Consider the following 12,945-nt stretch of genomic DNA (forward strand, 5'->3'; position numbering starts at 1 on the left):
TCACCTGTGACTCCAGGGGAAGCTGATCTTGCTCAGAGAGGAAACCACAGCACTCACACCTGTGTATCTTTCTGATGGATTATGGGAAATGAGAGGGAAGAATATAGCATCAGTTAAGCCAGATCCAATGAACACCAGAGAAGGTATATGCATCCAGGCCAGTATGGGAGAGGGGACACGTGGCAGCCTAACACAGAGCAAAGTCACCAGGGGCTGGCCCCAGGGACTGGCCCCAGGGACCCCGCAGCCAGACAGAGACCTCAAAAGAACCACTGACAGAAGGTCAGCATTTCTGCCATGTTCCCAAGGTGACAATCCTCAAGCTCCCAGATTCTCAGAGTGGCTCATCACGCCTTGTTGTTGTTGTTCAGTAGCCCTGTCGTGTCCGACTCTTTGCGACCCTCTGGACCACAGCACACCAGGCCTCTCTGTCCCCCATCATCTCCGGAAGTTTGTCCAAGTTCATGTCCACTGCACTGGTGATGCCATCCAGCCATCTCATCCTCTGACGCCCTCCTCTCCTCCTCTTCTCCTCCATCATGTCTGGCTTGATCTAAATCTTTGGAGAAGGAGCCAAGTCTGAGGTTCTGTGCCTACCATCTGGGTCTTTGGTTTATTCAAATGTGCTTTCTTTTGAGCTTAGAGCCATGGTTTCTTCTCTCATTCTCTCCTTAGAGAACTTCTCTCTAATATATTTCGTATTTAACAGACATCCTGAGCTGGGGCTGGTGTAAAGCCTTCTGCGAGACACTGGGGCAACTCACCAAAAGATGAGTGAGAAATGAGTACCTGTCTGCCACTGAGGAAGGGAGACACAAGATACACGTCAACGGGAGCCGAGGGCACCATGCTAAGCGTGGCCTAATGACAGGTGTCACCCGCCCCACTCCGTGTCACAGCAGCGCTCGGAGTGTGCAGCTTGTAGACGCATGATTCATAAATCAAACACTTCCCAGCTCCAGGGCAGCGTCAGAGGCACTTTCACGGGGGAGGCTGTGTTTGAGAGAGACCTCAAAGGGTGGGTGGATATCTAAATGGCAGGTTCTTACTTAGCCTCCGCAAGACAGTCTCCTACTCCCTGGAAAGAGGCTTTTTATAATCTTTTGTATTCTGAAATATATAAATAGAGAGAACTGCATGAAGCGAAAAAGCACAGCTTAATGAATTATCATAAACCACCATCCAGGCCAGTACACAGATGGATGGCAGGACCACAGAAGCGCCCCTGTTCTGAACACCCTCCCCCTCACTCACCTCTCCTGCACTCAAAGGTGACCTTTATCTGGGCTCTTAGAATAATCAGTCCCTTTTTTCTTTACAGTTTTATCATCTATGCAAGCACCCCTAAGTCCCAGTTTTGCTTTGCCTGTTTTTTGAACTTAATATAAATGGAAGTCTTCACAGCTGTCCTTTGAGAGTCTGTCTCTCCCCCGGCCCCCAACATTATGTTTGTAAGAGTCATGTTGTGACTTAATCCTGGTGGTCCAGTGGTTAAGACTTCGTCTTCCAATGTAAGGGGTGCAGGTTCGATTCCTGGTTGGGGAGCTAAGATCCCATATGCCTCATAGCCAAAAAACAAAACATAAAGCAGAAGCAATATTGTGACAAATCGAATAAAGACTTCAAAACAAATGGTCTATATCAGGAAAAAAGAGAGTCCCCCCTGCTATTGAGGGTAACTAGAGTTTGCTCATTTTCACTGCTATGTAGTATCACCATGAGAGACAAGATCACAATTTACTTATCCATCTACTGCTGATAAGCTCTTGAGCTGTTTCTAGTTTGGGGTTATTACATAACATGATTATGAATAAATATTCTTCTATGAATACCTTTTGGTGTGTGGGCATACATTTCTGTTGGGTATATTGTTTGTTGTGGACTTGGCGAGTTACCGAGTGTGCTAATCTTTGATGTTGCTGTTGTTCAGTCACTAAGTGGTGTCCAACTCTCTCGCAGGCTCCCCTGTCCTTCACTATCTCCCGGAGTTGGCTCAGACTCATGTCCATGACTCAGTGATGCTGTCCAACCATCTCATCCTCCACCACCGTCTTCTTTCACCTTCAATCCTTCCCAGCATCAGGGTCTTTTCCAATGAGTTGGCTCTTCACATCAGGTGGCCACATCAGCTCTCCACATCCAGGTGGAGCTTCAGTTTCAGCATCAGTCCTTCCAATGAATATTCAGGTCTGATTTCCTTCAGGATGGACTGGTTGGACCTCCTTGCAGTGCAAGAGACTCTCAAGAGTCTTCTCCAGCACCACAGTTCAAAAGAATCAGTACTTCAGTGCTCAGCCTTCTTTATGGTCCTATGCTCACATCCATACATGACTACTGGAAAAACCATAGCTTTGACTAGAGAGACAACCAGGCTGTTTTGAAATACAGCTGCACCAGTGTCCAGCCCCATCAGCAGTCCACGAGCGCTTGCATTGTTTCACATGCTTGCCAATACTTGGCACTGTGAATTTTTTTTCCCATTTTCATTTCTTTCATCCTGATGGACATGTAGCAATATCTCAGTTTAATTTTTACCTCCCTGCTTACTAACAAAGTTGTACACCTTTTTATATGTTTGTTGGCCATTTGCTTATCTTCTTTTGTGAAGTTCCTCCTGCTTGTTTCTCTATTGGGTTGTCCTTTTCTGGTTTTCCTTTTTTTAAACATCTTCTGGATACAGGCTTTTCTGATAGTTGCTATGCTGTGCTGCACTCAGTTGTGTCCGACCCTCTGTGACTCTTTGGACTGTAGCCCACCAGGCTCCTTTATCCGTGGAATCCTCCAGGCAAGAATACTGGAGTGGGTTGCCATTTCCTACTCTATCTGACAGTTGTGCTGTGCTATGCTTAGTCACTTAATCATGTCCAACTCTTTGCGACCCTATGGACTGTAGCCCGCCAGGCTCCTCTGTCTTTGGGATGTGATGTGTTGCAAAACATCTTCTGGGAGGAATTTCAAATGTCCAAATAAGTCAATTGAAAAAAAAAATCTAGGGAGTTAAAAAAAAAAAAAAAATCTCTGTACCTTTTTGAAGTTACCAACCTTGGCCAGGCTTCAGCTTTAGGGGTTTGGAAAAAAAAGTGTACAATCTGAGATCAGACCCACCAGGTTCCAGCCTCAGCTCCTCAGCCACTTCCTGGGTGCTCCTGGGCAAGCCACAGAAGCTCTCCAGGCTTCAGTGTCCACGCCTGAGAACTGACCAAAATTACCTACTGCCTGGTTGCTCCGCGGCTGAAAAGAGGTTACTTGTAAACGTACTTTGAAAACTTCACACAGTGATAGTTAAAAGAAGTGACTGGCCACACTGGCTTCCTGAGTAGCCCAGTTTCCTGGGCTCTCTGAGCACTAATCGCAGAGGTGGCAGTAAAGGGCGGCCTTTCAGATCCAAGAAGATGCGTGCTCTCTCCCCCGCAGGCTGTGCCAGACAACACCTTGGGTCCCCAGCCCTCTCCCCGCAGCGTCAAACTTCACTGCCCACAGCCGGGAACAGGGCTCCTCCCTGCCTGCCCAGACAGGAAAACAGGAAGCAGTCACCATCCTGCCAAGAGGTGGGGCTGACAAGTTCCCTTTCCTAGGTGGGCACCTCTCCAGGCCGTCAACCCTTCTGGATGCAGGAGAAGGCCTGGCCACTGGCCTGTGGTGCTGCCGCCCCAGGCTACACCCCGCGCCCCACCCAGGCCTCCCGCACACTTGGTCCCGAGGTAGTGGAATGAGTGGGCCTGCAGATGGGGAGCATAAAATGAGCCTCATCAGTGCCTTGAGAGTGAGCAACACTTTCAGAGCCCAAGTGGGGCCGAGAATCTTCTCTCCTGGACCACGCGGACATACCCCATCCCTTCCTAAGGAGCAGCACCGTCCTTTTGTGAGCCCCACATCACTGGTACTGGAGCCCCATCCCACAGACAGGGGGCATTTGGGAACCCCTTTCAAGACAGCAGTTGACAGCTCAGAAGAAACAAGTGTCGTGATCTTAATGTGAAAGGCTGCTTACAGGAGTTCTAAAAGCTGAAATATTTGAGAAGGACCCTCAGAAATCTTTTCCAGCCTCCTCATTTTGCAGTGAGATGCAGGGGCAGAGCCAGACTTTCTGTTCCTGTACTCATCCTAACATCCCAGACTTCCTATTCTTGTATTCATCCTAATGTCCCCAGACTTCCTGTTCTTATACTCATCCAACATCCCCAGACTTCCTGTTCCCACAATCATCCTAACATCTCTTATGCTCAGCCCCAAACTCCAGCACCTGCACAGAGGCCACTGCCCTTGGGCATGTCCAGGGGCCCAGGACACCAGACCAGTTTCTCTCCCTTCCTGATAACCTCTTCTAGCTCAGAAAGATCTGACCTGAAGCAGAATGAAGTCCTAGGAAGTCCAAGACCACGGTTTGGGAATGTTTATCAAGTGTCTGAACTTGATGGAAATTCAAATCATTACCCTTGAGCCTTAATTCTGTTTCCAGCCCCATCAGGCTCTTTCCTAAGTGAATTCTCCAACCAAGCTCTCAGGAGTTGAGTGATGTACTTCCACGGTACCCTGGGTGCCCAGGCCTGGCACACAGGGCAGGCATCTAGTGAGATATAATCATTAGGGAAACTGAAGGAGACAGAGAGAGAACCTCCAAAATGTGCAAAGAAAAGCGTTCTGCAAGCAGAGGCCTGTCTACGGCCCCAGGCTGCTGTAGATCCTCTGACTGCTGTACATTCACATGTTTGGCAAACAGGCCCCAGTGCCTGCCTCGTGCAAGGGCCCGCTAAGACTCAGACCCTGCCCTCACGAGCTTCCAGTCTTAGGACTTCCCTGCTGGTCCAGTAGCTAAGATTCCACACTCCCAATGCAGGGGGCCCTGGTTCGATCTCTGAAGATCCCGCATGCCAAAACTAAGACTCGGTACAGCCAAATAAATAAATAAATACTGGGAAAAAAGGAAAAAAGAACTTCCAGTGTGGAAAGGAAGCCAAGATGTGAGCATAGATGAACAGGAGAGACATACAGTAGGGAATGGCCCCTGCACACCTGAACCAGATCACAGGAGCTGCCTGGTGGAGGATGCTCTGTGAGGACAGGGATTAGGGACCCTGAAGGTACCACATCCTGCAGGGTCTCTGGGCAGCCAGCGCAGGTTTTTGGAAAAAGCGAGTTACACAGGCAGTGCTGGGCATTGGGGACAATCCACCGGTCATCAGGCTCTTTGAGGGGGCAGAAAGAATGGGATTACGAAGATGCAGGCAAGAGGAAATAGGGCAGGGACAGCGAGAAGCCAAGGAGGGAAGGATCGGAGAAACATCACAGAATGCAGTGTGGCAGAGTGGGCATGAGGCAGGGAGGGCTCCGGGCAGATCCTGGGAGATGACGGCAGTCAAGGGAGCGGGGCTCAGGTGTTCACTGGCCGGGGAGGCCCAAGTGGAGTTTGGGGCATGAGTGGTTTATCAGGGAGCAGATGTCCAATGGGAAGTGGTCACACAGGCCAGGAAGTCGGTGTCATGAGGGTGAGAACAGAAACCATCAGATGGAAGTGAGGGCGAGGAAGTAGACAGGAGGTAAAAGAGAAGTGGGGTGAGGACAGAGCCTTGGGGACCCCAAGTTTCCCCAAGGGGAGGAAGACGGACAGGAGCCAGAGGGGCCCAGGCAGTGCCACGGGGCCGGCAGTCGGAAAAGCCAGGCTCGCGGGCCGGTCTTCCTGGCTTTGAGTCCCAGCTCTGTCATTTACTCACTTCAGAGCCTTGAGCTGGTTATTAAGCCTCTCAACTTCAACTGCCTCATCTATAAAACAGGGTGGTGTCCTGGTGGCTCAGACAGTAAAGAATCTGGCTGCAATGCAGGAGCCCCAGGTTCAACCCCCGGGTTGGGAAGATTCCCCTGGAGAAGGGAATGGCAGTCACTCCAGTATTCTTACCTGGAGAATTTCATGGACAGAGGAGCCTGGCAGGCTATAGTCCATGGGGCCGCAAAAGAGTCGGACGTGACTGAGTGACTAACACTTCATAATCTGTAAGTATTTTGTAACGATTAAAAGGGGAGGTCTGTGCAAGGCCTTTACATTTGCACAGAGTAAGTGTGATCAATGCTGGCTTTTCTCATTAGTATCATTGGGAGGAAACCAGAAGAGAACAACACCACGGAGCCAAAGAAAGCTCTCAGCATCCTTTCTAGTTTTCAGTACTGACTAAGGGAGCAAGCATGGGACAGTATACAGAATCTTTTATGTTAGAAGCCATTTCGGTGTAGCCAGGTCTGAGAACCACTGATCCCTCCAGCCCAACCCTAAAATTTTTCAGCTGGTGAACTGAAGGCTGAGCATCTGCTGAAGATCATGTTCACGATGGCAGATGATGTAAATGTGGAGAAGAGGCCTTGCCATCTGATTCTGAAGCCCTGGCTGGTCTATTTGCTTGCTGTGTGACCTTGGAAAAGTCACTTGGCCTCTCTGAGCCTGAGCTATCAAATAAGATAATGGCTATAAATCACCTAGCAAGTCCTTAGGACCCAGCAAGCCCTTACAAATATTTGTTTCTGTCTCCTGGCTCTTCTCATTATATGATTGGTTAGCACCTTTTACTCTGTCGTGGGCTCCATCCAAGAGAGCGTGACTAAGGGTTTGTCCCTTTCTCTGTGTTTCCAGAGCCTCGTGCTCCCTTCTGATCCCAGCACTCAGCTGCCACAGAGTGCAGCAGCTCAAACTTCCGTGTCTGGTTGAAACACAGGCTCTGATGCAGCAGGCCCTGCCCTGCTACTGGCTCCAGCACTGCCAGCGCCGTGGGTCCTCTGTCCCCCCTGGAGGAGGCCCGCCGTGGCCGGTCCACCTCCCCGCTGACTCATGAGCTCCTCTGGGGCCAGTCTCTTTATCTTACTCATCTCTGTGTCCCCTTCACAGTATGTACTCACCAAGAGGATGTTGAAAAAACAAGCAAACCATGGAGAAAACCATTTTCCAGCTAAGTAAATAGAGACAGGACATTTTGTCTGTGAGTGGCAACCCTCCTGATTCATTCCAGAATCGCCCTCTTGGCTGACGTAAGGACAGTGTGGTGGACAGGGCCTGAGACCTAGAACCAGGGCCTAGGACCCCGAGTCTTGGGTTCGAATTCTGACCCTTTCATTCACCAACTGGCAGTCCTGGGCAAGTCACCAAGCTCTCATCCATACAATGAGGGTGATAACACCCACCACAGTGCAGCCCCAACAGTGCTAAAACTTACAAACTGTAAAGTGCTCCAGGCCACATATCATTATTACTGTAGCTTTTTTGAGGGCAAGATCTACTTTTTATGTCCCCAGAGCCTGAAGGGCGCTGGTAATGGGCTGGGTGGGCAGCACACCGGGGGTCTAGCTGGAGCCGGGGGCTGGCAGGGACAGTGATCATGTGAAATATAAGGATGATCCCAGGAGAGTTGAGGAGGGAAGGCTTCCTGGAAGAGGCTGACAACTGGTGGGAAAACAAGTCTGGTCTGAGGGCACAGACAGCCGGAGCGCAAACCTGACCGGAAGGAAGGCAGGGAACTCAGAGTCCATGGAGGGGCCTGGGGCAGAGCCACGGGCTGAGAGCGCAGAGACAAGGCAGGACCAGGAGGGAACTGGGGGCCATTAAGAAAGAACATCAAGTAATCACAGATGTGCCCTGTGGCCCAGAGCTGAGTTCCCCATCCACGCCAGGCATCCCGGCCGGGGCCAACTCGTCACTTTGGACCCGACTACCGTCACTTCACCACTAACACCAGCCCTGGGCACATGAGGACAGCAGTTCGAGTGAGACACCGTCCCGCCCTCAGGAAGTTCACGGGGTGCTGGGGGTCACAGGGACCGCGGGGACAGGACAGGGAGCAGGTGCAAGGCGTTTGGAGGTGGGAGGAGCCGATTCTGCTCTGTCCACCTTAACTGATGCATCTCATTCACACCCGCCTCCAGACCATACCTTTTCTCCTGGAATGCCCCATCCCTCCTCTCTCCCCAGCAAGTGCCGGCTCAGGCTGAAGGATGGGGTTCAGACCTCGGAGGGTTCCCACCTGCTTCGCACCCTGACAGCCTGGACTTTAAGCAATCACTCCTGGTAATCACTGCATTAACCAGGAACACTTCTGTCCCTCTACTGAACAGTTCATCACAGCCTGCCCCAGTACTTGGCCTTTTTTCTGGTCCCCTCTACCCCTCAGATTATAGCAATCATCATCGCCACAGTGCTCTCCAGTTTACAAAATGCCTCCATGTATATTATTTAATCTAGTCTCCCACAACCAACCTGTGAGGTAAGTAGTATCCTTATTTTGCAATAAGGAACCCAAGGCTAAGAAAAGGTGGAAAACTTGCCTGGGGCCACAGCCCCTCCATGTGCCTGGCTATCAAATTTCAGCCTCTTCCAGCTCCCATACCAGTGCTCGGCCCAGTACTCAGAAGCCACACAGAGCTGTGGTTAAAGGTTGGGATCACAACATGCTGTGTGACCTTGGGCAAGTTACTTAACTTCTCTGTGCCTCAATTTCCTCCAGATAAAATAAGGTTGATACTCACCTCATAGGTCCTTGTCAATATCACCTCACAGTACTTTACTGAAAATAAAGAAGGTGATATAATAAAGTACTCAGAAAAGTACCAAACATAATTAGTTACAATCATCAGTCTACCTTCAGTGATTCTCATGGTCTCTTAACTCATTAAATTTTTTTTCTAACTCATGTTCATATGGCTCAGACTGTAAAGAATCTGCCTGCAATGAGGGAGACCCGGGTTCGATCCCTGGGTTGGGAAGATCTCCTGGAGAAGTGAATGGCTACCCATTCCAGTATTCTTGCCTGGAGAATTCTGTGGACAGAGGAGCCTGGCAGGCTGCAGTCCATGGGGTAGCAAAGATTCAGACACGACTGAGTGACTAACACACACATACATTGGGTAAGTAGTCATTAAACAATACACATTTTTGCAGATTGACTAAGGTGAGGTTTTAGAATTATTCTCTTTCCTTTTCTTCACTCTCTTATTGCCCTAATAGTTTCAACAACACAGAAACTCTTTTCCTGATTCATTCTACCTCCCTTACACACACACACACACACACACACACACACACACACACACACACACACACGCCACTAGCTCAAATCTGGCCAATTATCAGTGTCCCACAGAATGTAAGATACTGCCTAACACTGACCTAGACTCTCCTTGTTGGGACGTCCCTGGATAGCTAGAGAAACTTTCACAAACCTAATTTCCATCACTATAATGGGTCAAACTCTTATGTGTATTTCTCTATTGCTCCAGTTTTTACTGGAGACTCTAAAAGGAATGAATTACCATTTATTTTCCTTGTCCATTACAAGAAAGATTTACACTGTTTCCTGGAGCAAGAAGCCTTGTGTGCCCAGGCAGCTAGATGAGGGCATAATGCCCATAGCAGACAAGCATCTTCCTTCCTTTCTGGGGTCCAATCCACAGAATTAGAAAATAAAGCTTAAACCCAGCCAGACCCTGGGAGAGAGAAGTAAAGAGCCTTCTCTCCCATCCCGTGTGGGGTAGAATGATGACCTAGGGAGGGGACACTGCCTACTTTACACCACCTGGACACACCTGCGAAGGGCCAGAGGTGCCTGGAAAAAGAAGAGGAATTAGTCCCCTGGGTTTTCATGAAAAGCTTCCTTCTTTGCAAGATTCCCTACATGGAACACTCAATCAGGACCTCACAATCTTTATCTAAAACCCCACTGCCCTTCCCTCACATGGTACTAAGTTTGGGGAGGGCGGTGGGGAGCAGAACAGAACAGGAGAACCAGCTTCTGGCAGCGGAAGCCCCCTGGCTCTTCAAAGGTTCCACTCCGAGAGCAAGAGTGAGCGCGAGTGAGGAACAGACTTGCCCATACAACTTTGGCAGTGGGATTAAAAGAAGTGCTGTGCCCTTCGAAATGGATTTTGCATACAAACCAGCCGATGAACACCATAAACATGTCAGCTTTATTCAGTCCAATCAATACACCAGGCATTAAAACTGTGAGGTAAAAATGGATTGTGGCTTTTTGTTGATGACAGTGAGGAATTTTGGCCCCTAGCCCTGCTCAGGCTGGACAATTTAGGGCAGGCTGCCTATTAGCTGTCAGGCACATTTGGGGGGATGAAATCAAAACCCTGATTCAGGGTTCTGGGCATCCCAGGACAACCCAACTTGACCAGAATCGGGGCCACTGGTCCAGGACCCTCAATTTCTGTCCTTGGGCCGGCCCCCTCCTCCAGCTCCCGGTCATCTTCCAAACTCGGCCACACACCGCATTTCCTACATTCCTTCCTCCCGGCTCAGACCCCTTCAGTCCGGTCCTCCGAGGCCGACAGCTGGGGGCTGGCGTGAGCCAAGCTAGAGGCACAAGGAAGGGGATGCTAGGGACGGGGGGAATGTCAACGCAGTCCTGAAGTGATCGAGCGGAGAGTACAGGGCGCCCCAGCCCTCACATTCCCGACTCAGCGCCCCACTCTCTGCCGCCACACTTGCGACCCCCAGCGGGCCCCTCCCCCCCGCCAGGGACCTTCCCCAGCTAGGGACACCCCTTCCATTCGGCCCCCTTTTCGCGTTCCTTCCCCTCTCACCGCCCCCGTGACCCCTGCCCTGCCCCGCCGGGACCGGCTCCAGTCGGTCGCACCGCGCGGATCGTGCCAGCTGCTCGGAGCCGCCCTGCCCTCTCCCCCAGGCCAGCCGGGATGGCCCCGGGGTCCCCGACCTTCCCAGATCGCCTTGACCACCGCACCAGATGCCCCCTTGCTCCGTCCTTCCCTGGGCCTGCAAGATCCCTACTCCCTTCGAGTCCCCTCCAGGACACTGCGGGATGCCCCAGCCGTGCACGACCGGGGGTGTCCCCCACCCCGCCCCGGTCCTCACCTGAGTCCGCTCAAAGCTCTCCCGCTCCGCCGCCTCCATCCCCGCGCCGACCCCACGCCGGCTCAGCACCTTCGGCAGGGGGTTGGGGACCTGCTTCATGGAGCTGGCCATCCGGTCCATTTCGCCGCGCGGAGCCGAGTCAGGGGCCCTCAGCCGCCCCGGGATCCCCACGGCGCCGCCCGCCCCTCCCTATCCACTGGGATCCGGCGCTAACGGGAAGGCGCCCGCCTCCCATTGGCTGAGAGAGCTGCTACTCTGCCGAGGCCCCGCCCCAGCCCAGAGGCTTCCCCGTCCGCCCCCGCCCTCTCCAGAGCCCCCGCCCCGGCCCTACCCTGCCGGGCGCTCCCGACCGTCAGGCGCGCCGGGACGGGCCCGGAGGCCTGTCGGTCACCGGCCTCCACCGCCCCTGGCGGGGGCGGGCCTGACCTGCCCTAGCCCGCCCCTTCCCCGACGCCCAGAGCGCGGCTCTCCCAGCCGCTGGCTGCACCCGCGCGTTCCCAGCGAGCCGCACTCTCCCAGTCCCCCAACCCCACCCCGGGCGCCGCGAGATCCCGGCTAGGTTGGTGGGCGGGGGTCAAGCTGGCGGTGAGTTGGGCCTCCCGCGGGGAATCCGGGCCCGCGTGGGACTGGCCTGTTAACTCTTTTCGGGCTGGAGACAAGAGCGCGCGCGATGGACCAGCTCGGCGGCCCCTGTCCCAGGATGCGCTTGCCCTGAGGCCGGGCCTCCGCAGGTTGGTTCAGCGGGTCGCAGACCTGGCCGGCGTGGGTAGCGACTCCCACCGCCTTCTCCCTCGTCCTGCCCCTGCCCCGAATCCCTGCCCATCCCTTTTGTAATGTTCGCAGACCAGGGAGCGCTGGGCTGGGTCAGTGGAAACTTCTCGACACGTTTTCAAACCTCTCACCTCTGGATCTGGTCAGGATGTATTCGTTGGTAGAAACCCATGTGGACATTTTAATATTTATCCCTGGCTCTGGGACACCCCTCCCATCCTGCTCCGTCGTCAGCCAAGGTACTGACGACAGGCGTAGGGGGGATGGAAGGGGGTGGAAGTAAGATCTTTAGCCGAGATGCTGAAGAAAGTTAAAAGTTTTCTGTTCAAATGCCAGTTTTGGTGTTTTAAAAATAAATGCTTTTTGCAACTCAAAGTAAAGAAAGGCGTTACTTTTTTTTTTTTTTTTTGACTAAGAGCTTTTGATAAAAATTCACACATTCAATAGAGAAGCAGAAGAGGGGGTGGGCCTATGTAGGCACTGGGGAGCCTCTGCCGGCTTTGCCAGCTGGCATCGTGTGGATGGGATTCTGGGGGCGACGGGAAGGAAGGGAACCAATGGGGAGACTCCGGCAGTAGGTGAGAGCCCACGAGGGCCTCCACTAGCAAGCCAGGAGAGAGTTCAGTCCTGTGGGAGGTTCTGTGAATCAGTCAGTTCAGTCGCTCAGTCGGGTGGGACTCTGAAACTCCATGGACTGCAGCAGGCAAGGCGTCCCTGTCTGTCACCAACTCCCAGAGCTTAGTCAAACTCAGGTCCATCGAGTTGGTGATGCCATCCAACCATCTCATTCTCTGTCGTCCCCTTCTCCTCCTGCCTTCAGTCTTTTCCAGCATCAGGGTCTTTTCAAATGAATCAGGTCTACGCATCAAGTGGCCAAAGTATTGAAGTTTCAGCTTCAGCATCAGTCCTTCCAATGAATATTCACAACTGACTTCCTTTAGTATGGACTGGTTGGAGCTCCTTGCAGTCCAGGGGACTCTCAAGAGTCTTCTCCAACACCACAGTTCAAAAGCATCAATTCTTTGGCACTTCTTTATGGCCCAACTCTCACATCCATACACAACTACTGGAAAAATCATAGCCTTGATTAGATGGACCTTTGTTGGCAAAGTAATGTCTCTGCTTTTTAATATGCTGTCCAGGCTGGTCATAGCTTTTCCTCCAAGGAGCAAGTGTCTTTCATTTCATGGCTCCAGTCACCCTCTGCAGTGATTTTGGAGCCCAAGAAAATAAAGTCTGTCACTGTTTCCATTGTTTCCCCATCTATTTGCCATGAAGTGATGGGTTCTGTGAACAGGTTTGGACAAAGTAATGAGGGGGAG

At 52.0% G+C, this 12,945-nt stretch overlaps 1 protein-coding gene and 1 long non-coding RNA gene across 3 annotated transcripts in view; one reads left to right on the forward strand and one right to left on the reverse strand.

Annotated features, from left to right (window-relative positions):
- Positions 1-11,050, reverse strand: part of HIP1 (huntingtin interacting protein 1) — a 133,538-nt gene extending 122,488 nt beyond the window's left edge. For both annotated transcript variants that reach the window (XM_018040547.1, XM_018040546.1), the window contains exon 1: positions 10,853-11,050. In XM_018040547.1, coding sequence (XP_017896036.1) covers positions 10,853-10,972 — 120 coding nt within the window. In that variant the 5' untranslated portion in view covers positions 10,973-11,050. The remainder of the gene's footprint in view (positions 1-10,852) is intronic.
- Positions 11,205-12,945, forward strand: part of LOC108633893 — a 39,124-nt gene continuing 37,383 nt past the window's right edge. Inside the window, exon 1 of the long non-coding RNA XR_001917261.1 lies at positions 11,205-11,583. This is a non-coding gene — a long non-coding RNA (uncharacterized LOC108633893). The remainder of the gene's footprint in view (positions 11,584-12,945) is intronic.

This window comes from Capra hircus, chromosome 25, assembly GCF_001704415.2.
Source record: "Capra hircus breed San Clemente chromosome 25, ASM170441v1, whole genome shotgun sequence".
Classification (NCBI taxonomy): Eukaryota; Metazoa; Chordata; class Mammalia; order Artiodactyla; family Bovidae; genus Capra; species Capra hircus.